Source organism: Vipera ursinii (genome assembly GCF_947247035.1).
Source record: "Vipera ursinii genome assembly, chromosome: 1".
Taxonomy (NCBI): Eukaryota; Metazoa; Chordata; class Lepidosauria; order Squamata; family Viperidae; genus Vipera; species Vipera ursinii.
Genome location: NC_139512.1, coordinates 189,476,925 through 189,503,282, shown reverse-complemented (window position 1 = coordinate 189,503,282; position 26,358 = coordinate 189,476,925). Strand labels below are relative to the sequence as shown.

The 26,358-nt window shown below is 38.2% G+C and overlaps 1 protein-coding gene across 3 annotated transcripts in view; it reads right to left on the bottom strand.

Annotated features, from left to right (window-relative positions):
* The window catches only part of RB1 (RB transcriptional corepressor 1), a 74,856-nt gene that overhangs the window by 47,362 nt on the left and 1,136 nt on the right, over positions 1-26,358 (bottom strand). For 2 of the 3 annotated variants that reach the window (XM_083350072.1, XM_083350073.1), the window contains exons 2-12: positions 25,403-25,508; positions 23,306-23,415; positions 15,823-15,957; positions 14,585-14,623; positions 13,972-14,039; positions 13,006-13,116; positions 10,137-10,279; positions 4,231-4,308; positions 3,613-3,722; positions 2,777-2,851; positions 2,230-2,317 (exon numbers count right to left, since the gene is read on the bottom strand). In XM_083350072.1, the coding sequence (XP_083206198.1) occupies positions 2,230-2,317; positions 2,777-2,851; positions 3,613-3,722; positions 4,231-4,308; positions 10,137-10,279; positions 13,006-13,116; positions 13,972-14,039; positions 14,585-14,623; positions 15,823-15,957; positions 23,306-23,415; positions 25,403-25,508 (1,063 nt within the window). Of the gene's footprint in view, positions 1-2,229; positions 2,318-2,776; positions 2,852-3,612; positions 3,723-4,230; positions 4,309-10,136; positions 10,280-13,005; positions 13,117-13,971; positions 14,040-14,584; positions 14,624-15,822; positions 15,958-23,305; positions 23,416-25,402; positions 25,509-26,358 lie in introns of those variants that run through there. The other variant, XM_083350074.1, reaches the window with a different exon arrangement.

Genomic DNA, 26,358 nt, shown 5'->3' with positions numbered 1-26,358 from the left:
CCAAATTCATTCAAATGTGAATATACCCTCTCTATAGTAGCTATGGGATTTTGAAATGTTAGTAATGTATCATCTGCAAATAAATTTATTTTCGTTTTCTTATATGCACCAATTCCTTCAATCAATGAATCTTTCCTAATGGCATTTGCCAAAACCTCCATCAATAATACAAATAGAACTGGGGATAAGGGGCAACCTTGTCTCATTCCCTGGCTTAAGGTTATTGTCTCTGTAACACCATCATTTATGACTATTCTTGCCTTATTCTCTGAGTATAGTTGATTTATCACCTTTCTAATTTCTCTATTAATATTTTCAGTGTAGGCCTTTTATTCCACACAATCAAAGGCCTTAAAAATGTCTAATGCTAATAATACCTGGTTGGCAAAATATTTATTTTGTTTTACACTCATCTCACCACGAATTGACTCTGGTCAGCTTACAACAGGAGCCCCAATCCCCAGGCTACCGTCAATTACCAGGCCATAGCCTCTTTGGAACCGAGCCATGGAAGCAGCGGGAGAGTGGATGCTCACCTGCCACTCGTGTTGAAACCATTCCCTCTCCCTCCTCCCCACTGGTCCAGAAAGCCAGAAAGGTTAGGGACCACTTTTCTTACAATGTTAAAAAAAATACAAAAAATGTACATAATAAAAAATAAAACAATATAAAAATACAAATTATCAATTATAACTAAAAGATGGGAAAGGGGGAGTAGGATGAAAATGGGTGGTGGGATCTGTTATTAATCTATTGATCATTCCCAGCATGACACTCCTCCATAACTAAGGACCCAGAATAAATTTCTGGATGGCTTACATTTTGCCTTAACTGAGATTTTAGGATTTTGTGCAATGATTGAAAAAAGGGGGAAAAACAAAGTTTAGCCCATAAGCCTGAATGAAGTACGCCTACATTTACTTTAAGTTCAACAAAGGTCTTTGTTTGGTCCTAGTCTGGGCAATTTGGAGGCAATTTGAAGTACAGGCAATGGCCGTGAAGCAAAGGACATTTTCTGTGTCAGCTCCTTCCCATGTATGAGATCTTGCCCAGACTAGGACCAAATTGTTGTCATACCAGCACCACTTTCAAAATCCTGCGTTAGTCTTATGTATAAAAGTCAACCATTGTCCCCTTGACAATGGTTACTGGGACGGCAGAGCAGGGAGATTGAGGCTGCTTAGGATGTTACCGTAATTATTTTCTACTTAGAATTTATTCAGAACAAGTAAAATAAATAAATGCATGTTGTAGGGGAGTAATCACAAGCTGTACACAAATATCAATTCACAGAAACTGACTTGTCCTTTCCTCTTACTGAGTTCTAAAAAAGGTCCTTTGGGGCATCCATAAGTTTTAGAGAACCTGCTGGTGTGGGCTGTTTACGAGGAAATCCTGTCAACCATAGTAGACAGATACCACTGAATTTCACCCAATTATTTAAAAAAGAGAATATTAAATTTCTTTTTAATTAGCATTTTATTATGTGTTTTTATTCCTGGTGGAAATAATACCCATCCTGCAAAAATCTTCCTTTTCCCAAAGTTTATGGCTTATCAGAAATAAAGAAGTAAATCCTGACAAAATAATATATTTTAAAATATTGACATTTTTAAAATGTATTTTTATCTTTTTAGTTTTAAAAAGATCCTAACAACACTGAAATACATAAAACATAGCTGAGTTTTCCTATGATGTTAAGCCATAATTCTGAATTTGCTTATAACTATAGGCTTGTTTTAACAGTTGTCTTACTGGAATCCAGCTATTTCCGGTGTATTTTATGCTCCATAAAAGCAATTACAAGACAAAAGAATTCCTGTTATATTCAACTCCATTTACGTAGTTAAACAATAAATTTCGGCATGCCCAGATCATACCTGAGCAAAAGGAAATATGGGGAATTATTAAATTTTGTTACTATCCTAACAAAAAATAATTGCAGAAATTAAACAACCATCTTTAGAATTTCAGAAAAAGCACATACTCTTCATAAAAACACACAATGGTATAAAGAAATTTATAACATATTGGTGCAGTCTGCACAAGATAAACCAACAAACTTGACCAACAGCAGTATACGCTGCCAACTTCTTAAACAAATTGGCTTACTAAAGCTAACCATATCATGTAAACTGGAAGCAATTATTTCCAGTCAGGAACAAAACTAAACAAATCTGATACAAACTATTAAGAAGTCACAAAAATAGTTAAATTGTTGCTACTTACATTAAAATAAAAGAGAAGGTTGTCTGAAGGAGTATCACTTGCAGAGTTTAATATTATCATTAACTGCTGAATAGTATTCATTGCAGCTCTAAAATGAATAAAAACACTATTAGTATTTTTTTGAAATACAACAGAATTTAAATACATTTCTCAGAATATAATTTTTAGTATAACATTATAGTGTTCCCTATAATGATAGTATTAGCATCCTATGAAGCATTTCAAACTACTCATATTATGAAGAACTTATTTGTAGTAGCAATGAAGTTCTATGACAACTTCAGGCATAGATTTGCTAATGATCTAAGATATAAAATGTTTGCAAGCATTCTACTATATGCTGAGAAAACTACTATTATTAAAATATTTAAACCCCTAAGATAGGCTAAGACTACCCTTACTGTTGTATTTGTGTGCAATATTTCAATGACCTAAATATTTAAGAAACTGACACTTATTTTATTCAATTTATTTAAATGTTTGAAAGTTACAATTCAGAAATAATTTAAATAAAGTATTAAATTAATACAATTTAAATGATTCTTACCGAACAGGGGTTTGTGGAAGTATAATAGGAGAATCTTCACTTTGGTTTTTTGTAGGAGTTCTCTCTAACTGTAAACTTAAAATTAAAAAAATGTCTCTACCTATACATGTCATGTAGATATATAAAAGCCTCTTTTCTTAAACCAAGCTGAAATCTCTGGTCACATTTGCTCCCCACACCATTCATGACAGAGTTCTTGTTAATGGCAACATTCAAAGAGCGATTGTTACATACTCCTAGTTGAGTTCTGAAAATAGTAGTCCCTATAAGTGCCCTGTGGTTTCTTGCTTCATTCTTTTCAATTTTTCCCCAATATGTATTAGATATACATCTAGCACAGGGGTGTCAAACTTGCAACGTCACGTGACATGTCACGATGTATTGTCACTTTCTTTCCATTACCGGCAATGGTTTTGGCATGATGCATCCGGCCCATGGGCTGGCAATTTGACACACCTGATCTAACATTTATTCATTCTCATTTCCTTTAGCAAACCTCCCAGACTTAGGCTTGACTGACTCTTGCAATTCAAAATCATATTTATATTATAATTGTAACTTGGAATGATCAAGCACCCATTTTAGCCCACACCTCTACAAAAGCAGCAACAGCATTGCCAAAGCTGGATAGCAATTAATAAAAGAGACCATACTATCTTTAACCAAATTACTCTCTTCTATTGTCAATAAGATCATAGATCTGGATATTCATTCTAGTCCTCCATTTTTAAATGAGGTATCACTGCCTGTGAGGCAGATGAAGCTAATTCTCAATTAACTTAATGAATGAATAGATATTACTGGAATACAGACTATGCAAAAAAGAAATAGACTACCATTCTGGATTTTCAGGTTGCAAAGTCTCATCTTTCTCCAGAAATAATCTAGCATCAATATCCTTGTTTTTCAAATACATTTCTTCATATTTGCTTGACATATCTTCAACCTTAAGTTGAAAGAAAAATAGATTCATACTGAAAATATACTGTTCATCTATAATACATTTATGTGTAATTTATTTTGGAAAACATTGTTTATACTCCATTTATTTATTCCATTTATTTTAAAAAAAATTTTATGTAAGTTACCATTTAATGCAGTGGTTCTTAAACTGTGGGCAATTATCCTAAGGGGATAATTTGGGCATATTCTGGGGGTAATGGAGCAATTTAGCATTATTTGTTTTTGAGTTCAGGATCCGGTTTTGGAGCTTAGTCTAAAATCAGACAGGTAATGACAGTATCAGGAAAAGCGTAATTGGATCAAACAATTTAAGAACCACTGATTTTGTGCCATGTGACATTCAAATACATCCATAATCATAAAAAAGATTAATAAACTGCTAAGTAGCATCTCACTATTAGAAAAGTCTACCAAGGGACAAGTTTCTTATTATCAAAATCAGATCAAGGATTCATAATAGCAAACAGATTTTCAAATTAATTTAGCTTTACCTCTGGAAGTCCTCCGAACGTTGTAATACCCATTGAATTCAGGAATGGAATAAAGCTAGTAAAGTAAACATTTTTCACCTAAAATTATAAAAGAGAATCTGTGTCATGAGTGTCATTTTTCATCCATAAAATGGTATAAAAATGTATGTGATTTACTATTATATTTAGTAGCATGAAGACATTGCTACATCTGACAGACTTGTTATCTAGAATTACATTTAGTTTAGCATAAAATGCCTGCAAAAATATATGGTTTAGGACATATCATTTATATGAACTGTCCTAAGCAGTTATACGCAAGATTATCATAAGTCTTGATCATAAAAAGAGACTAATCTTCTTCTGGAGTACCTTCTGTTGTTTTACCATCTGAAAACTAAGTTCACAGCATGTTTCAAGATTAGTTTTACTGATTCTATTACAAAGGAATGACAGCAAAGAATGAAACTTTGCTATATCCATATATATATATATTCAAAAAAGCCTTGACAAATACTTCACACACACACACACACACACACACATGTTTTCTGAGGTTTTCGCGGGTGTTTGTATATGGAAGAAGGAAGCAGAAGCCACCAGCCTGATGATGACGGATGGGATTTTGTCGAAACGTTGCTTTTACACCTTCAATTCTACGTGAGAAAAAGCCTGAATAACCAAAGATCCATATGTATCCTCTTTGTTCAGGAGCCGAAGGGAGCAGCTCTGCAAGGCTCTGCCGCTCCCTTCTCTCAGTAGCCTGGCCCGAACGAAGGGACGCCCCTTCGTTCAGAACAGGCAGCGGAGAGAAGGGGCGGCAGAGGCTTGCAGGGCTGGTAGAGGTGGCGGCAGTCCAGCGTTGTTTCTCCCCCTCGTGCGTGTGTGTGTGTGTCAGACCCGCAGGAATGGCTAGTAAAGGTGGCGGCAGTCCGGCATTTGCGTTTCTCTGTGTGTCAAGCCCCGTGGGCCCGACACACAGGAAGGGGGGGAATGCTGGAATGCCGCTTCCCTACCAGCCATTCCCGTGGGTCTGACACACACACGCACGCACGAGGGGGAGAAACAACGCTGGACTGCCACCACCTCTACCAGCTCTGCAAGCCTTTGCTGCCCCTTCTCTCCGCTGCCTGGCCTGAACAAAGAGGAGCCGAAGGGAGCAGCTCTGCAAGGCTCTGCCGCTCCCTTCTCTCAGCAGCCTGGCCCGAACGAAGGGATGCCCCTTCGTTCGGAACAGGCAGCGGAGAGAAGGGGCGGCAGAGGCTTGCAGAGCTGGTAGAGGTGGCGGCAGTCCAGCATTGTTTCTCCCCCTTGTGTGTGTGTGTGTGTGTGTCAGACCCGCAGGAATGGCTAGTAAAGGTGGCGGCAGTCCGGCATTTGCGTTTCTCTGTGTGTCAAGCCCCGTGGGCCCGACACACAGGAGGGGGGGACGCCGCTTCCTTACCAGCCATTACCGCAGGTCTGACACACGCACGCATGCATGAGGGGGGGAAACGCCGGACTGCCGCCACCTCTACCAGCCGTTCCCGCAGGTCTCTCTCTCTCACACACACACACACACACGCACGAGGAGGGAAACAACGCTTGACTGCCGCCTCCCTAGCAGACCTTCCCTGCGGGATGTGCTGCCAGGAAGCCTGGCAGCCTGATGAGCGGACCCTGCGAACTGCGGCCCGAGCCAGCTCCGGGATGCTGCCAGAGTCAACGAGCGGCTCGTCGTGGCACAGAATATAGATATGTTGCTAAGAAGGGGCCAAGCTTATACTTATACTCGGCTTATACTCGAGTCAATAACTTTTTCCAGTTTTTTGGGGTAAAATTAGGGGTCTCGGCTGATACTCGAGTCGGCTTATACTCAAGTATATACGGTGATATTGTTTCCATATCCAATAAGTAAGAGGAACTGGAACAGTGTCCTAGAAAATACCAGCTAACTAATTAACACTAGAGAGCCAGTTTGGGCTAGCAGTTAAGGCACCAGGCTAGAAAGCAAGAGACCATGAGTCTTGCTTTAGTTATGAAAGCTAGCTGGGCAGAGTAGATTTGATTTAAATCGAGTTGATTTAAATCATGATTTAAATCACTAGTAAAAAGGCTTGATTTAAATCAACTCAATTTAAATCATAATTTTTAAAGAGCAACTGTCATCTCTGTCCCGCAGCGGCTCCTCCTCTGACCTGCTGTGCACTCACCAACAGTCCCATTCACTTTAATAGGATGGCTGCTGATGCGGCAGTGACACAACAAGGTGAGGGACGTGGCAGGCAGCAGGTGAGTAGATGCCCGCTAACAGGCGCTGCCATGATGGATCTGAAATGACAGGTGTTCCTTAAATATAAGAACTCATTCTTGCTGCTATTAGAATCTTTAATATTATTATTTGCAAACAAAATGAAGATTTCCTATTTAGAATAATAAGCTGTCAGGTTAGTAAAACAGCAATATCAGAACCAATTTTAGGTTAATAGGTTAATCACACATAGTTGGAGAACTACTCAAATTCTTTTATTTAATTAAAACACTTAGAGCCTGGAACAGATGCAATTCTCTTCAAACAATCATACATAGATTTGTGTACATAGTGTACAACGATTTGCAAAACAATGGGATAAAGGAATATTCCTGAACCTTTATGATTTATGTCAACATTACTGTGAAATTGTGTGAATGCATCAATGCAATTATATGTTATCTCAACTTGCAGAGCTTGGATTCATTGAATGTGTTAACCAAAAATGTAAATATTGAAGAATATAGTCTCATGCTACATAACTAAGCTCCATTTCATGCTGAATAAACTAAATTATTAATGTATGTTAAATAGAAAACTATCTTTAGATTTTTACTCCAAAAACATTTTATTAAAATAAATTTGATAAAAATAAAGAAAATCTGATTTAAATAAAAAAATCTGTTTTTTTAAAAAAATCCTTGATTATTATCCACCCTATAGCTGGGTGATCTCAGCTCAACTCACTTCACATGGTTGCAGTTGTGGGTATAATAGGAGGAAGAAAGTGTGCTGGATATGTTTGCCGACCTGAGTTATTTGTAAAAAAATTAAATAAAGCTAGGATGTAAATAAATAAATTTAAAAATCATGGAATTTGTAAAAAAGTATAATGAAAATATAGGCTGGGGAAAAAATACTGCAGAATTTTTTCCCCAAAAAGTTGAATATAATATGGAACCAACAGTCTGAGCATGTCAGCTACTTAAAAATCCAGAAATGAATACCTTTTCTATTATATGGACCCCAGCAATTTCCAGGACCTTAATGGAAATAAGAAGAAATTTTCCAAGAAAGCCTACAAGCCTGCTGACCCGGTGCAGTACCCAGTGGGCCCCGTGGTTTTCCGTGGAGCTCCGTGAGATGAAGCGTTGGAGACGGGGCCTAGAGAGCTGTTGGAGGTCCAGCCGGTCTGAATCCGACCGATTGCGACTAAGATCCTCTACAAGGTCTTATCTCGCAGTGATGAGGACGGCGAGGTCTAACTACTTTGCTACCCTCATTGCGTCCACAGATAATCGCCCGGCCGCCCTGTTTAGGGTGACTCGCTCCCTCCTTAATCAGGAGGTGAGGGAGGAGCCCTTGCAGGGTCGAGCCGAGGAGTTTAGCCAACATTTGTCAGACTCCGACTGGGCAGAGTCTGACGGTGAGGACATGGGCGGTCTTGGTAATGTCATCTGGGAGGAGTTTGATCCTTTGACTCTGGAAGAGGTGGACAGGATTATGGGGAAGCTGAGCTCCACCACGTTTATTAGACCTGTGCCCCTCCTGGCTGGTTTATTCATCTCGGGAGGGGACACGAGGCTGGCTTCAGGCAGTGATAACTGCTTCTTTGAGTGAGGGCAGTTTCCCCGCTGCCTTGAAGGAGGCGGTGGTGAGACCCCTCAAGAAGACTGCCCTGGACCCAGCTGTTTTAAACAACTATCGTCCGGTCTCCAACCTTCGCTTTCTTGCGAAGGTTGTTGAGAGCATGGTGGCACATCAGCTTCCTTTGTTCCTGGAGGAAGCTGATTATCTGGACCCGTACCAATCGGGCTTCAGGCCCGGGTACAGCACGGAGACGGCATTGGTCGCGCTGGTGAATGATCTCTGGCGGGCTCGGGACAGGGGTTGTTCCTCTGTCCTAGTCCTATTAGACCTCTCAGTGGCTTTTGATACCATCGACCATGGTATCTTACTGCGGCGTCTCAGGGGGTTGGGAGTGGGAGGCACCGTTTTACGGTGGTTCTCCTACTTCCTGGGACGTTCGCAGTCGGTGTTGGCAGGAGGGCAGAGGTCGGCCTCGAGGCCTCTTATTTGTGGAGTTCCTCAGGGGTTGGCCCTCTCGCCTCTCCTGTTCAACATCTATATGAAGCCGCTGGGTGAGATCATTCGTGGTTTTGGGGTTGGGTATCATCAATATGCTGATGATACCCAGCTTTTCATCTCTACCCCAAACCACCCCAGTGATGCCCTCGATGTGATGTCCCATTGCCTGGAGGCGGTTTGGGTCTGGATGGGGAGGAACAGGCTTTGGCTCAACCACGACAAGAATGAGTGGCTGTATGTGCCGGCATCTTGGGAAATTCAATTATTTCATCTCTAACCATGGGGGGTAAGATATTACCCCCCATAGATAGGGCTCGCAACTTGGGTGTCCTCCTAGATTCACAGCTCTCCTTGGAAGATCATATCGGAGCTGTGACTAGGGGGGCCTTCGCCCAGGTTCGCCTGGTGCGCCAGTTGCTGCCCTATCTGGACCGAGATGCCTTGCGTACAGTCACTCATGCGCTCGTGACCTCCCGTTTGGACTACTGCAATGCTCTCTACATGGGGCTGCCCTTGAGGACTATTTGGAGGCTTCAGCTGGTGCAGAATGCAGCCTCGCAAGTGGTGGTGGGGGTTTCCCGATACTCCAATGTAACACCTGTACTCCGCGAGCTGCATTGGCTTCCGGTTGCCCTCCGGGTAAGATTCAAGGTGCTGGTAATGACCTATAAAGCCCTAAATGGCATGGGTCTGGATTACTTACGGGAGCACCTGCTGCCGGCATCAACTTCCCTTCGTCCAGTGCGCTCCCACAGAGAGGGCCACCTTAGGGTGCCGTTGGTCAAAGAGTGTCGACTGGCGACCCCCAGGGGGAGGGCATTCTCTGTGGGCACGCCAGACCTTTGGAACCGTTTACCGGTTGAGCTCCGGATGGCTCCCAACCTTCGCTCCTTCCGACGTGATCTAAAAACATACTTATTTGAACAAGCCGGCCTGCTCTGATGGGTTTGGGGTATTTTAATATTAATATTAATTGTATTATTTTTATTGTTATTGGGCTGCACTATTTAATTCCTTTTTAACTTTTATATATTGTATTTTTATTGTATTTGCCCTGTACACCGCCCTGAGTCCTTCGGGAGAAGGGCGGTATAGAAATTAAATTATTATTATTATTATTATATTCCATAGCTGATAAAATATAAAGTAAGTTATAATTATTATAATTTCAATTTACCTAGTGAAATCCTAAGTGATTTATTTTTATTTAGGATTAGCATTTGGGTATCTGTAATAATAGATTAATCACGGGACACTATTAGTGTAGATTACATAATATAATAGGCAAAATGTTCTACAGGTACTCCTTGACTTATAATAATTGAGATCAGAATTTTGATTGTGAAACAATGCCATTATAAAACTATTCATTAAGCCACTGGACCCAATTTTAAGACCATTTTTACCATGGTAGAAGGGTGTAAGGGAGAATTGGAGAGGGTACACAAGGATGTGGGAAGGTATGTGAAGGACTCCTGGGAATGGTTGTAGGACTATTTGTATATTTCTTTTTTCGTTTTTTTGTATCTTTCAGTAAAACTTGGTAAAATAAATTAAAATAAAAATATTTTGTATTTAAAATGCAAAATTCTAAAAATTCTACTCTTACCTCATCCAAATTACAATCATACTCTTTACAGAGCTCTTCAATAACCTTGATGTCTGTATCAGTTTTTGATGTTCTTGTACTTCTATTCTGACTTTGTCTACTTGTACGAGATGAGGCATTACCAGATACTGCAATTACAGATTCTATGGAAAGAAGCCAATTGTTTGCCTATTGTAAATGATTATTTCAAAATAATAAGCAAAGTTTAAAAACTGCTTTCAAGTATACAAAAAAAGATTTATTTACTAGATCAGAAACTGTCAGGCGCAAACAGGTAGACCCACACATGCTTAAGCCCTCCTCCTTGCCAGGCTGGGTGCTTCCCAAAGGAACTATTAAATGAGAGTCAGTAGGGCATAGGTCATAAAGTTTGGGACATGCATCAAGAAAATCTAGTCCATTCTCAACCACAGTACCCTATTCAATAATTTTTGGGCAGGTCACTCTTAGCTCAGCCTACATGATAGGACTGTTGTTGTGAGGAAAAATGTGAAGAGGGGGTATATTTTCTTAAGCTCCAAATTTTGGCTTAACGTCTTAACTCTTATACCAAACTGAAAAAGTCTAATGGTTTAGCCCACATCTCTCTAGGAATAGAGTGAATCCTTCAGTTTGCAGAGATATCTGATAAAAGGGCAAAGAAGCCATTTTTCCAAGTTGCTTCTTTCCCTCTACAAAACTTCCTTCTTTTTCACACTACTCCAAATGGTTCCCACATTATTCATAGCATCTTCTCAGAGGGATGAAGAGCAATATGTGAAGAGAATATCTTGGTCTATTTCTTTCAGTATGACCTAAGTATTTCATTATTATATATATATTGTTGCACTCCTATTCCCATTAGCAATTCCTCCTGTTTTTTTCCCATTCCCCAATTTTAGATTGCATTACGTCACACCTATAATATTGCCTTCAGTTCTAGACATATCTTAAGTAGGCCACTGACAGATTGGATTGTCCCAGACGATAAGGAGCTTGGAAGAAAAAGCCTATGAGGAGCAGTTGAAGGAAAAGGATATGTTTAATCTTGATAGGAGAAGATTATAAGAAGACAAGATGGTTAAGTGTCTGAAGGGCAATCAGAGTTATCAAGAGTTGCTCCAGAAGACAGGACAAGAAACAATGAATTTATGTCACAAGGAAACACATTTAAGTTTCATATCAAGGAAAAATGGAAACAAACTTCCTTAGGAGATGTGAACATGTTCAAATAGAGGCTGGATGGCCATGTATGAGAAATGGTGTAGTGCTGAAATTTGTACTGGGTAAGTACCCGGAATAGAAGTTTTCCCAGATCCCTTCTAACCAGTGGTGGGATTCAGCCGGTACGCACCACTTTGGCAGAACCGGTAGCTAATTTTTTGTTGCCCAGGCCCAGAATGGACTTCTGGAAGTGGCATCCACACAGAGAACTGGTTGTTCACGTCTTTGAATCCCACCACTGCTTCTAACCCTTACATAGTATGTTACTAAGTAGAGGAAGATAATAGATAATTTGGATAGATGGTATTAAGGAGATCGCTGGAATATCCACAGAACTACAGATTAGAATGAGACACATCTAGTTAAATGTATCCTTAAAAAATGTTTAAAGCACCATCCAGAGTAGCTTCAAACTGAGATGGGTGGCAAATAAATTTAACAAATAAAATAAATACAGGTACTACTTAACTAACAATTGAGCCAAAAATTTCTGTTGCTAGGTTAGACAGTTGTCAAGTAAGTTTTGCAACATTTTATAAACTTTCTTGGTTCTAAATATGAATATGAATCAGTTGCTAAGTATCCCAATTTTGATCACATGACAATGGGGATGCTGCAATGGTCGTAAGTGTGAAAAATGGTCATAAGTCACTTTTTTCAGTGCCTTTGGAACAGTCACTAAATGAATGGCTATTAGTCAAGGATTACCTGTAAATAAAAATGTTTTCAGAGTATTAACAAGTCAGGCACTTGTGGCCTTCTGAATATTGCCTTTTGAATTCCCATCAGCTGTATCTACCATACTTTAATGTTCAGATACAGTAGCAACTTCAGACCAATACTGTACTCTTTGATTGGTCATCCCTATATAAATTAAAACATGATATTCCAGCATTTTTAAGACTAGTTTACAAAATACAAGTATATCTTCTATTCTATAATGAGAATATAAGAAATTTGTTTCACTTTTACTTCTGGAAAAAAATAAATATAGGATTGTTTATTCTCTTTGGATTTGGTAATGTCTTTCCAGTTCTTCAGTTTTTATAATCACCATTAGTATTACAAAGAGATGTAAAAGAAACAGACAAATATCTTTTTGTCCAGCATGATAAAAATATAATACTAAACCAGTTCATATACTTGCATGGGCTAAAATAAAATAATGCATATACAATAATGTATTAATTTCCATTAATAAAGCATGATTAAAATTTAAAATTTTTTATTTGGGCCTGCTGTTTTAGATCATTAAATGAAAAAGTGCTATATTGCAATTAAATATCAAATTGTAGTCCGAGTGTCAAAGCCTGGGGATGAAGTTAAAAAGAGCACTCAGCCTAGAATCTCTACGTAGCTACAAGCAGACTAAGGCCAACCACCTCTTTAATTCAGTTAACCCTTATCTTACTCCTAGCAGATACTATTAGTTGAGAATATTCCTGCACACAGACAAGAGTAACAATAAATCAGCTTAATTGGACCATGGGTGGATCTGATCTTTTGCGCCTGACACAAATGGGTCAGAACAGAATAAAAGTAGAAGAAAGTGATAGTTGAAATGAAAACACAGCTATAAAATGTATAAGACAGGATACCATTTTTTGAACTATTATAATATAGTCATTATTATTATATTTGTTAATAAAACATATTAAATCCTTACTATATGGTTCTTTCAGTAGTGCAAGTGGTAATTGTCCGATACAATAATCAAAAACACACAGCAGAAGCTGGAAAGAGATAACCAAATCATCTTCCATCTGCAGTATTTTTCCTGAAATATTAAAAAAAAATATTTGTGCTGAATATAAATCTTTATAAAATAAGACTTTCTCTTTTGAAATGTTCTTCAAAGCCATTATAAAATAATTACTTGGTCTATTTCTCCTGTTCTCCCCTTGTTCAGAGGAAGCACTAAAACTCATTAAATGTTTGGTCTAGTGGTTAAGGCACCAGGCTAGAAAGTGGGAGACCCTGAGTTCTAAGTCTCTCTTAGCCATGAAAGCCAGTTGGGTGACTGTGGACCAATCACTCTCTCAGTTCAACCCACCTCACAGGGTTATTGTGGGGGAAACAGGAGGAAGGTGTGCTAGATGTGTTTGCTGCCTTATTTGTAAAAATAATAAAGGAGAAATAGAAATAAATAAAAATAAAGGAATGCTGAATTTCAGCTGGTACAATTATTAAATATATTCCTCTTTCTTTTGCTCAAATAAATTGATAAGCTAATCCTTATCTCTGTTCTACCAGAATAGTGAGCCACTATAATGCATTGCTTAAAATATTGGATTGGAACAGAGAAAATGAAGTTCAAGTTCTACTAGAACTAGACCATGAAACTCGTTGGATGACACAGGGAAAGTCATTTTCTTATTACCAAACATTTTTATTATAGAAATTATATGAGGGAACACTGTCACTTACAATCCTTTGAGATCTCAGAGTAAATATAGATTTTAAATTACTATAATATCACTCAATAATATTAACTATTATTTGTTTTTATTGTCTTGAACCAATATTAAACCAAAAATTCCCCAAAATACTTTGCTAATCTAACTATTATTTCAGTTATAAACACAATTTGAAATGAAGTAAATGTGATAATAAATGATTTAAACATCCATACCTTTTGCCAAAAGAAACATAATCCAGCAGAGTTTTATAAATAAGCAAGAACTTATTTCAGCACAAGTTCTACAAATAAAACACAGTAAGATTTCACATTTGAACTTTTAAAGCAATTGTAAATATAGTGGCTCCATATTTTGCATTGCATAGACCTTTTCAGCCAAAAAATAGTTAATTAGGAATATTTCATTTACAGTTTTAGGAAAAATGTTAACATTACATGACATGAATAAAAGTAAAACAACATGACTACCCTCCTGTTATTAACTTCATCAGAACTCATACAAATTCAAGATAGGAGCAATAGTTTTCACTTTCTTGTAACATCAGCTTGGATTATTAGCTATATTTCCTAGTCTATCTTCTGAACTTATTTCAAGTAATCTAATTATGGTGAAGCTATTTCTTAAATTATTCTTATTTCTCCATCACTAATTGTAAAGGTAACATTTAAAATAATTCTTTGTTATTTAAAGAAAAAAATCAGCTAACAACCCTACACTTATCTGCTCACCCATCTGTCCTTACCCATTGTTCTGCCTGAATATTTGAAATAATGTTTTATAATAATAAAAATATTAGCCATCTTTATTCTATGAAAACAAACTTACTGATCATTGGGCTTGTCAACGTAGATAATTTCACAAGTCCTAAAAAAACCCAGAAATGAAGACATCTGCTTATAGAATCTGAAATTTCGCCTTAATATATTTATAATATCTTAGAGGAGATAGTTTTCTTGTGGGATTAATCAGAACTAATTATATTAGCAATAGTATTTTTAGTGAAATTGGGCTGATGCAAAAGGGGATTATTTAACATTTTTGAGAAATTCAGGGAGCAGACCTCAGGGTTCCGAATTCAACAGAAAGGGCCCTTGCTGATTATGTTCTTGAGATGATCTGAAATACTGCGCTCATTTGGAGTCATAAGGACTACCTATATTTGGGTAGCCTGCAGCCTATCAGAATCCATTTAAAGGATCCTCTGCCAATGTGTGAAAACTTTAATTATTGACTATGTATGGAATGGATATCTGTTTCAGCTCTGACCACAGGAGCTGATGTGTTGTCACTTCCCAGTAAGCTTCTTAAAAATAGGTCTCTATTAAGGTAGCTTTTGTAAGGCTCTACAATTCCACATCATAAATCAGCACTGGGGTTATTTTTGCCCTGAACACTTTCACTATGGGGATCAAGATATCTAGATAATTATAGTTAAACAGTTCATATAATCTTTTAGTACTTGCCTTGGCATTTGCCAAGCTTCTTTTAAAATGAAAACTTTTTAAAGTGTATTAAAACTTGTACCATCTAGAGAAACTGTTACTGACTGGACTTCCCCCACATACAGTACTTATTTTATACATTTTTTTAACCCCAAGGGAAAAACAACTTGGAACTCAGTAATATCCTTTATAATAGTTTCTTTTTCACATATGCATTAGATGGTGTTAATAAGTCAAAAAATTCAGGATTAAGCTACAAGTTTCCTTTTTTAACAACTGTAAATAGTATAAAATGGAACAATCATGTGATTCCTGGTTCTGATTCAACCAATAACCTTTAAATTTCACAGCAATAATATTAAAAACATTTGTCCTGGTTTTCTTACCAGCAACTGTTTATAGTATGGTTACGTGTGTGTCATATATGTGTTCCACTTTGAGAGTGGGCAACTAAATTTCATTTTTGATGTGTGCCATTGTGCCCACAGTAAAAAAATGACAATAAAGGTTATCTTATCTTAACTATAAATAAAGCCATTTCATAACAAATATATAAGTAGTTCTTAAGCAAAACATTACTTTTTAAAGAAATCTAAATTTCTAATGCAATAGATATTTTACCTTGTAAACTTCTGGTAGAGTGCAAATAGTGTATCATATTTTATTTTCAGACGTGATATAGTACAGTCCACTTTAGCACTAATTGTATCCATGTTGACATCTATTTCTTTAATCAAGTGCAGAAATTTGCACACACTGCAAGAAAAATAGAAGAGAGCAACCAAATCATTCATTTCTAACATTTACTAAATTAAGTGTAATATTTTCCCATTTCTATGAAATTATATTCATTGTAACAGTGACTTTGTTCCCATGTCTGATATTTTCTGTTAATATATCATCTGTCTCATGTCTGATGTTTTCACGCCCTAACAAATACAATTACAGTAAGACCTCCATAGTTGACCACCTCCCTAAGTTTTCCTAATTTTCGTAGACTGGACATATACTATATGCACACAATAGAAAACCAACCTCTCTATACTGACCACCTCTGTATGTTGTATCTTGACCACCTGGACCTTGACACACGGTATTAATTTATTCTTTATATATAACTTAACCGGTTGAGTCCAGTCTGCACCAAGGGTAAGAAAAGTGAAATGCAGAATTGGTAGCAATGAATTTCAAGAAGAATATCAAACAATACAATACTTTTGGACTTTGATTTGGCAATTTAACAATATTAATTATGGATTCATTTCATAATAGAAATTGCATGAAGACTTAAATTTTTCCCACTTCATTTTTTTCTTTTTTCAGGATCAATAAAAAAATAGCCAATGGTAAAATGAAACAAGTACATGCACAACAGACATATACAACCCATTTTACTCGTTTTACCTGGCAGTGGCCATCAAAGCAAAGCGCCAATAACAGTGTGAGATTTACAATGGATCTAACAAGAAAGAAAGAAAGAAAGAAAGAAAGAAAGAAAGAAAGAAAGAAAGAAAGAAAGAAAGAGAAAATTTTAAAGTGTAGCAAACAATGTTTAGGTACAATTACAAAGCAGTTGTATGAGAAAAAACCAGCTTTTACTTTTTTTTGTCTTTTCTCTATGCAAGTTGAGTCGTGATGGCGAAAAGGAAGGAATCGAAAGAGTTGACATTGAAGAAGGTTGTACTTTTACGTTTTTTAGAAAACAGTAGCCAAAGAAAGGGCGGAACAAGAAATTGCTAAAAAGTTCACAAACGAGCTCGAGTATCACATTTCCAAGCATCAAGTGGATGGCTCGAGAAATTTAAACTGTGATATGACATCTCCCAGAAAGTATTGTGTGGCAAATCTGATGGAGTTCCAGTAGAAGTTGTTGAACAGTTCATTGAAAAGTTTCCAGGCTTCGCCAATGGCTTCAAAGATGATGACATCTTTAACGCTGACAAGTGTGGACTCTTTTTCAAGGCAACGCCTGACAGGACCCTCGTTATGAGGGGTGACAAATGTTAACAGTGGAAAGCTTTCTAAAGAATGTTTCATAGTTCTGCTGTGCACTAGCTTAACCGGAGAGAAGCGAAAACCTTTGGTGATTGGTAAGTCGGCAAAGCCACGCTCATTCAAGAACCTGCAACCGAAAGACCTCCCATCACCTGGAACTTTAACAAATACACATGGATGACTGGTGCCCAATTTGAGGACTGCATAAGAAGTATTGACCGAGAAATGAAGAAGAAAAAGTGGTCCATTTTTGGACAATTGTTCTAGTCATCCCCAACTGAATCACCTTTCAAATGTGAAACTGAAATTTTTGCCTCCAAACGCTACATCAAAAATTCAACCTCTTGACCAAGGCATAATCAAAACATTCAAAATGCACTACCAAGCCCAGCTTCTGCGGTGGGTCATTGCTAAAACCCAAACCTATTTGGCAAAAGCCAAATCATCTATTTTATTACTGCTCTGGAGGCTGTTCTCTGGATTAATTCTGCTTGGAATGAAGTTCAGCCTGAAACAACGCAGAAGTGCTTCAAGAAAGCTGGACTGGTTACAACCCAAGAGCAAGATGTTGCAGCCCCGCTAGGCAGCTCATCTCCCGTGTGCAATTCGAGGGAATAGATTTTGAAGACGTTATTGCAGTGGATGACAACTTGGCAATCTGCAATGAACCTGACCCAGAAGCAATTTTCCAATCAGTGTTTACCTAGTTACAACTCAGTGGAAAAGTACTGGAACAAACTGATGAAGCAGAAGAATTAAGTGAAGAATTAAGTGAGGACACAGAAATTGCAGATATTTCAAAAGAAGAGGATGTCAGTTAAAGTCATGTGCCGTGGGAAAAATGCCCAGGTATGCTGAGTGGTATACCTGGGGTTGAGAGAGCTTTCTTGTTTACCTTAATAAAAAGAATAAGAAAAAGATAAAATTGCCTTTCTTTTAGAAAGAACAAGCCATACAAAGCAGCCCAAGGGCAGAGGCGTAGCCAATGCGGTTCCACTGGCGGTCGCTGGCGAATGACCCTGGCAGGCTGGTGGTGGGCCAGCACTCCAGATCTTGGCCAACTCGGCCCGTACCAGGCAGGAGCAGCCCAGCAGGGTGCTCCAGCTGTTGCACAGAAGATCTGGGTTGACTCACCCCACCCCACACTAGGGTATACTTTCAGGTAGGTTTTATATTAGGCCCACCCCCACCCCCCTGAAAATCAGCCGGGGCTTCCCTTTGGAGTATGGTTTACTTTTGGGGAAATGCGGTATATAATGTATAATAGATATAAATTATCTGGGTTATAGATGGATTAATATAGTAATAGAAGAGTGAATGTATACTATTTTCTTAGTTGCTAGTATGTTTTTGTATCTATTTGCTTTACTTTGTTTTTGTAGTTTTAAATGTTGCTATTGATTGAATAACTATTATCAATCAACTAAGAGTAATTTATTATTGTAGTCACTAATGTCTATAAAAAAAAATCTAAGTACTTTGCTAGTACCTAAGTGGCGATGACCAAGAAATCCCAAAGCCATAGGCTGAACTATGAAGTTTAAAAAAAAAGTCATCCCGTAAGATCAAAAGAAGCAATGGCAGTCCACTGCTGTCACTGCTGTAATAGGTATGAAGATGAACTGATTTTGTACAGTGCAGTTGATGAATACATGGTAAGAACTGAAAATGTAAAATTATAAATAAAATAGCTACAGTCATGGCCGAAATTGTTGGCACCCCAGAAATTTTTCCAGAAAATCAAGTATTTCTCACAGAAAAGTATTGCAGGAACACATGTTTTGCTATACACAGGTTTATTCCCTTTGTGTGTATTGGAACACAACAAAAAAAGGGAGGAAAAAAAGCAAATTGGACATAATGTCAAACAAAACTCCAAAAATGGGCCAGACAAAATTATTGGCACCCTTTCAAAATTGTGGGTAAACAAGATTGTTCCAAGCATGTGATGCTCCTTTAAACTCACCTGGGGCAAGTAACAGGTGTGGGCAATATAAAAATCACACCTGAAAGCAGATAAAAAGGAGAGAAGTTCACTTAGTCTTTGCATTGTGTGTCTGTGTATGCCACACTAAGCATGGACAACAGAAAGAGGAGAAGAGAACTGTCTGAGGACTTGAGAACCAAAATTGTGGACAAATATCAACAATCTCAAGGTTACAAGTCCATCTCCAGAGATCTAGATTTGCCTTTGTCCACAGTGCGCAACATTATCAAGACATTTGCAACCCATGGCACTGTAGCGAATCTCCCTGGTCGTGGACAGAAGAGAAAAGTTGATGAAAGGTTGCAACGCAGGATAGTCCGGATGGTGGATAAGCAGCCCCAAACAAGTTCCAAAGGAATGCAAGCTGTCCTGCAGGCTCAGGGAGCATCAGTGTCAGCGCAAACTATCCGTCGACATTTAAATGAAATGAAACGCTATGGCAGGAGACCCAGGAGGACCCCACTGCTGACACAGAGACATAAAAAAGCAAGATTACAGTTTGCCAAAATGTACTTGAGTAAGCCAAAATCCTTCTGGGAAAACATCTTGTGGACAGATGAGACCAAGATAGAGCTTTTTGGTAAAGCACATCATTCTACTGTTTACCGAAAACAAAATGAGGCCTACAAAGAAAAGAACACAGTACCTACAGTGAAATGTGGTGGAGGTTCAATGATGTTTTGGGGTTGTTTTGCTGCCTCTGGCACTGGGTGCCTTGAATGTGTGCAAGGCATCATGAAATCTGAGGATTACCAAAGGATTTTGGGTTGCACTGTAGAGCCCAGTGTCAGAAAGCTGGGTTTGCGTCCGAGATCCTGGGTCTTCCAGCAGGGCAATGACCCCAAACATACGTCAAAAAGCACCAAGAAATGGACGGCAAAAAAGCGCTGGAGAGTTCTGAAGTGGCCAGCAATGAGTCCAGATCTGAATCCCATTGAACACCTGTGGAGAGATCTTAAAATTGCTGTTGGGAAAAGGCGCCCTTCCAATAAGAGAGACCTGGAGCAGTTTGCAAAGGAAGAGTGGTCCAAAATTCCGGGTGAGAGGTGTAAGAAGCTTATTGATGGTTATAGGAAGCAACTGATTTCAGTTATTTTTTCCAAAGGGTGTGCAACCAAATATTAAGTTAAGGGTGCCAATAATTTTATCTGGCCCATTTTTGGAGTTTTGTTTGACATTATGTCCAATTTGCTTTTTTTTCCTCCCTTTTTTGTTGTGTTCCAATACACACAAAGGGAATAAACCTGTGCATAGCAAAACATGTGTTCCTGCAATACTTTTCTGTGAGAAATACTTGATTTTCTGGAAAAATTTCTGGGGTGCCAACAATTTCGGCCATGACTGTAAAATATGTATCAGAAAGTATGAAACAGTGCCATTGAGGTTGTGGATATACATGAAGCTACAAATCTATACTGGTGACAATTTATGATCCAGAGTATAGAGAAAATGAAAGAACTAGATTTTGGTAGGTTTGTTTTGAATACAAGCATTTAAGGCAGGTTTATTTATTTAGACAAATCCCTACAGAATATAAATCTAGAAGTACAGGTAATCCCCACGTTACAAGTGTTCACTTAACGCTTGTTCTAAGTTACATGATGAGCACTCCCTAGTGCTTACGAGCAAGTCCCGAAATTACAAATGTTGCCACACCACGGCAGTCATTCACCCTTACAAGCGACCACAGTGGCACTGCAACATTCACCCTGGTTGTTCCCTCCCTCCCCACCTGGGTCTCCCTAGGCACCAGGCTTTCAATACTAATCCTGCAAAGATAGAAATCCTTCGCTTTCTTGGATGCTCCAGGCCTTTGGTGCGTTCGCAGAGAATAGAGGCCTAAAGTAATGCAAGATCACGCGAGATCAGTGGGGCAAGATCTCATGCTACTGATCTTGTGTGATCTCATGGTACTTTAGGCCTCTGTCCTCTGCAACAAAGAACAGAACCGAAGCTGGGGGATACTTCCACGTCCCTCAGGAGGTTAGATTGGGGCATCGGAGGCCTTTTCCAGTCCACTGCCACCCAGATCTGAGGCTGGGGGACACTTCTGCGGCGCCTGTGGCCCAATCCAGGCTCCGGACGCCTTTTCCAGGCCGCTGCCACCCAGATCTGAGGTCAAGGGACTGTTACGTAGCCCTCCAGTGGTCTATTTCCAGGCAGCGGCAGCCTAAAAAAGGCTTCCGGAGCCCAATCAGGCTGTGGGAGGCCACAGCAGCATTCCCTGGCCTCAGATCCAGGCGGCAGCAGCCTGGAAAAGGCCTCCAGAGCCCGGATCAGACCACAGGGGGATGCAGAAGTGGGCTATGGGGGGGCACGGAAGCGTCCTCCGGCCTCAGATCTGGGCGGCAATGGCCTGGAAAAGGCCTCCGGAGCCCAGATCAGCCTGCAGGAGGGGCTCACAAGCGTCCCCTAGCCTCAGATCTGTGCAGCAGCAGGAACCGTGGCAGAGAGGAGATGGATCTTTTCCAGGTGAGTCTGGTGGGGCAGGAAGGGAGGGGGAAGCATGAGGTATCTTACTGGGTCAAGGAGGCCTCCATGATCTTCCCCATTCTGAGATACCTCATGTTCACTTAACGAGCTATGTGCATCTTAACGAAAGTATGAGATTCACTCTATGAGTTTTTGAGTTATGAGTGGAATGGGTAGGCTCCATTACACTCATAACTCGAGGACTACCTGTATAACATATGAAAGTCTGACAGAATTAGAGCTGGATACAAGGGTGGCTTGAGGTTCTAAACATGAAACAGGCCATTTGAAGAGACCCTCAAGAATGGATCTACAAAATACATGGACACAGAAGCAAAGGAAAGAAGTGAAAGAAGAAAAGAGAAAAAGTATGATTCCAGATGAAAAAATATTAAGAGAGATTAATTATTTGATATTTGAGGAAATTGCTTTTCCCCACTTATATCTGTCCCATCTGTTCCACTGGGCTAGAAGGAAAGTGAGGTATGCTATGTGTTCTGTCAACCAGGGAATTCCACTGGGCTAGAAGGAAAGTCTATTTCTGCTGTGGTCCCATGCTATGGAACATCATTCCCTCCCAGAAAAGACTGGCCCCAACTCTGTTTTGCCTTGTAGAAGGCCTTTAAAACATATTTTTTTTCAACCAGCTTGGGATTCCCATGATAGATTCTGCTAGATGGCTTTATGACAGGAGTCCCCAACCCCCAGTCCATGGCCCAGTGCTAGGCTGCAGACTGTTGGGACCTGGGATGTGCAAGCAGCAGGCAAGCACACAATTTCATTTGTGTAAGCAGTGTGGGCATGTGCAAAACCATCCTCAGTCTCCCCCCCACCCCTGCCACTAGTCCACAGAGCCAGAAAGATTGGGGGCTGCTGCTTTATGACAGTTAATAAGAGTATATGTATATTTCCTACCATCTTTACTTATTTTTACTTGTTTTTATTTTTATTTTAATTGGTTGTTTCACTATTTTTATGTATTTTGATTGTACCTCATAAAACAATTACCCAAAAGAATGAATAAGAAATGAATGTAAGGAAAGACAATATTGAAGATGCTTGGAATAAAAAGAAAAGAATTGTGTAAGAGTGCCACAGAAACATGTGGAATAAGGCTAAGTGAAAGCACAAAGAAAGATGTTTAATGTAATGATGAAATGAAAACTGAAATGGATGAGTAAATAGATTGAGAGGAAGGGAACAACTAAGAAAGTTCTGGTTGGATGGTACTGATAAAATCCTTTAAAAAGAGGTGAGTATTATGGTGATTTATGAGGTCATATATGAATGAGCAAGGACAGTATCTAAAGACAGAAAGATATTATTAAGATATATGGTGGTATTAGTTATTTTTCCTTTTACTTTACCTCATGCTTTTAATTTCTTTGGCTAACTAGATTTTACTCTTTTTTGGACCCTGCATGCTTTCATTTATCCCAGAGGGAAACAGTGTGAGGAATATGTATAAATGAATAATTTCTCCAATCCTACTACTTGAACATGTAATTTACTAATTACTGATTATGAATATTCATACAGATAATTTAAGGCTTCTCATCATGAATCTAAATAAAATTTATTCTTTAATGTCATTAAACAGACATTACTATAACTGCATAATTATAGAAATCTAAGTGGATACAAACATACCTAATTTTTAAACATTTCAGAAGTTCTGTAAAAGTGAAGGTCATCTCATCCAGGTCAACTGCAGCCATAAAAATGCAGATGCCCCACATTTCTTTTTTTAGATGGCTCTCCTAGAAAAAAGGTTAGCTTATTTATATGTTGTATTATTTAGAACTGTAATAAATAAACAATATCAGATCAAAATTTATATTTAACAATTGTCTTACACAGAAATTTTGCAGTTATATTTATACAGTTTACCATCATAATATCTTCTATTATCGAACTAACGAATGGTTGGTGGAATTGGGTATCTGTAGTTTAATGAAGAGAAGGACTAGGGGTGACATGATAGCAGTGTTCCAATATCTCAGGGGCTGCCACAAAGAAGAGGGAGTCAAGCTATTCTCCAAAGCACCTGAAGGCAGGACAAGAAGCAATGGATGGAAACTAATCAAAGAGAGAAGCAACCTAGAACTAAGGAGAAATTTCCTGACAGTTAGAACAATTAATCCATGGAACAACCTGCCTCCAGAAGTTGTGAATGCTCCAACATTGGAAGTTTTTAAGAAGAGACTGGACAGCCATTTGTCTGAAATGGTATAGTTTCCTGCCTGAGCAGGAAGTTGGACAAGAAGACCTCCAAGATACCTTCCAACTCTATCATCATAATCATCATCATCATCTACGGGAAACATGTCTTTCTATAACAGGGTCTTACTGTTGAAGGCTATTATAGGTAGTCCTCAACTTACAACCACAATTAAGCCCAAAATTTCTGTTGCTAAGTAAGACATTTGTTAAGTGCCTGAGCAGGGGGTTGGACTACAAGACCTCCAAGGTCCCTTCCAAATTTTATTATTATCATTATTATTAATAATAAATGGACCAACACCTTATCATTTCACAAAAGCTAATTACTGTTGCTGTATGTATAGGGAACTCAAAAGAAATTTTAAGTTATTGCTATGTCAAATGTAAGAATGGCTTAGCGACTACTTAGGATTGCACTTTTTAGGATCAATCAAATATTGAAGTTTATTGCACCAAAAGAAAAGGAAGATAATTGAAAAAGCCCAAACTATTATCGTGGAGGTTGAAATGTTTGCTATTGAGTAACATTTCAAAACTGAAATCATTTGCCTGATATCATATCACCAGTATATACTATTTAAGAAGCCTTTCCTAGCTGGTATTTGCCACATATCTTGAAAATGCAAAGATGTGGCAATTTTAGGTGATGAAAGCTATAAAATAGTCTCAGATTAATGACCCAAAATCTGAATAATTTATTGCTATTTCACAGGATTTGAACAAAAGGAGATTTCTAAAAAACAGAAAAATGAAAATATATTTTTATACTTCAAAAACTTTCCTCCAAAAGTATTACAAGTCTTGGTACTAACTGAATGAAGTCCTATATGGGAATTATTAGATATATTGTATTTTTTTGCTGTATATGTGTGCCTTTTATATTTAATACAATTCTGTACTTTGAGCCAGCAGATCAAACTGCATTTCTCCAGCCATAATTTAATAGTCAAGAGTAACAGAAACACTTTCTAGGATATACCTGTATATTAGTACAATTTGGAATATCTCAAGAAATCAATGCAAACTATTGAATAGGATTTCTGTATTTCATCCAGCTTATTCTTACTGGCCAAATAAGCCATAGCAGCTTAGAGTAGACTATACAGAGAAAGAAGCTGGAACAGACTATCTATTATACAAATGGGAAAGGAAAGGGATGTATAGAGGTTTATCTATAGGTCGGCCTTCTACTTACATAGGGAAGGATTCTGTACCATATCAAAGCTACTGGCCATAAATAGCAACAAGTAATTCTGAAATATTAGCACTTTGCAATCATTTTAGCATGGAGAGCAAGAAATTAAGCACTACTCACACTACAAAACAAAACTTTGTCTAGATTGTATCTCATGTGTACTAATTATTTTAAAATCAACTTCACCTCATGAGAAAAGTGAAATAGCATTAAAACTAAATTGGGGGAAGCATGTGTGTGTATTTGCTATTATTTTCCAAAACATATTATGGTTATTTAGTTGATTTTATTAACTAAAATTACATAGTTAATAAGCAAGACATACTCACAACTACATCCATTTTTTCACAGGTCTTCCAAGCAATTATTCTCACATTGTCTGTTACGTGTAAAGCATCACATAAGGAAACAAAGTCTGTTTCAGCAAACAAAAGCCTACCAAAGAGAAATATGTAAGTGATAAAACTGAATATTTTAGGTGCTTGACCGATTGTATAATTCTGTGGAGTATGTACTACACTATTTTAGCAAATAAACTACTACGTTTTCATTCCCAGTATTTTTTGTATATATTAATAAGCACAAACAATGCAAATTATATATGAAAAATGCAATCACAGGCCCTATCTGTTACCAACAGGTACCATGGTATTTTTCTGACCTCATTCCATGAACTCAAGACACAAGTTCATATACATATGAATGCATATAGTTATTTGATCCTGGTGCAATGAAACATACTTTATTCATTCTAAAACCTAAAAAGAATTTCTGATGAAAAGCATCATCTCAAAACAGTGATACTTTAATTGTTGCTATTCAACAGTGGTGTAAATTTAGATCTATGTTTTGCTAGTTCCTTAAATCTGCTAGTGGTCTTCACAGCATGCTAACACATTTTCCCCAATAACTCAAATTTAGGTTCAAGCTCTCACAACTAATTCTATTCTAAAAATGCTGCTGCTATGATTCATCTGAATTTTTCTAATCCAAAACCAAATTTATTTATTACATACTATCTCCTGGAAAGAGAGGGCTCATCTCCCACCAGCCTTGACACAGTCTCAGCTTTCTTTTAATATGACTGCAACACTGCTGCTGAAAAGCTGGATAGATTTGAAAATAACCTAAAATGTTCCTTGCTTTGCTGGCCTTTTAATATTTCCCACAATATTTAAAGAGGTACTTTTTTCTTTCCAGTTGTTACTTCTGTGTTATTCTCCTCCCAATTTTCTATCCCTTTTTCTTGCACACATACATATACACACACAAATGATACACAGAA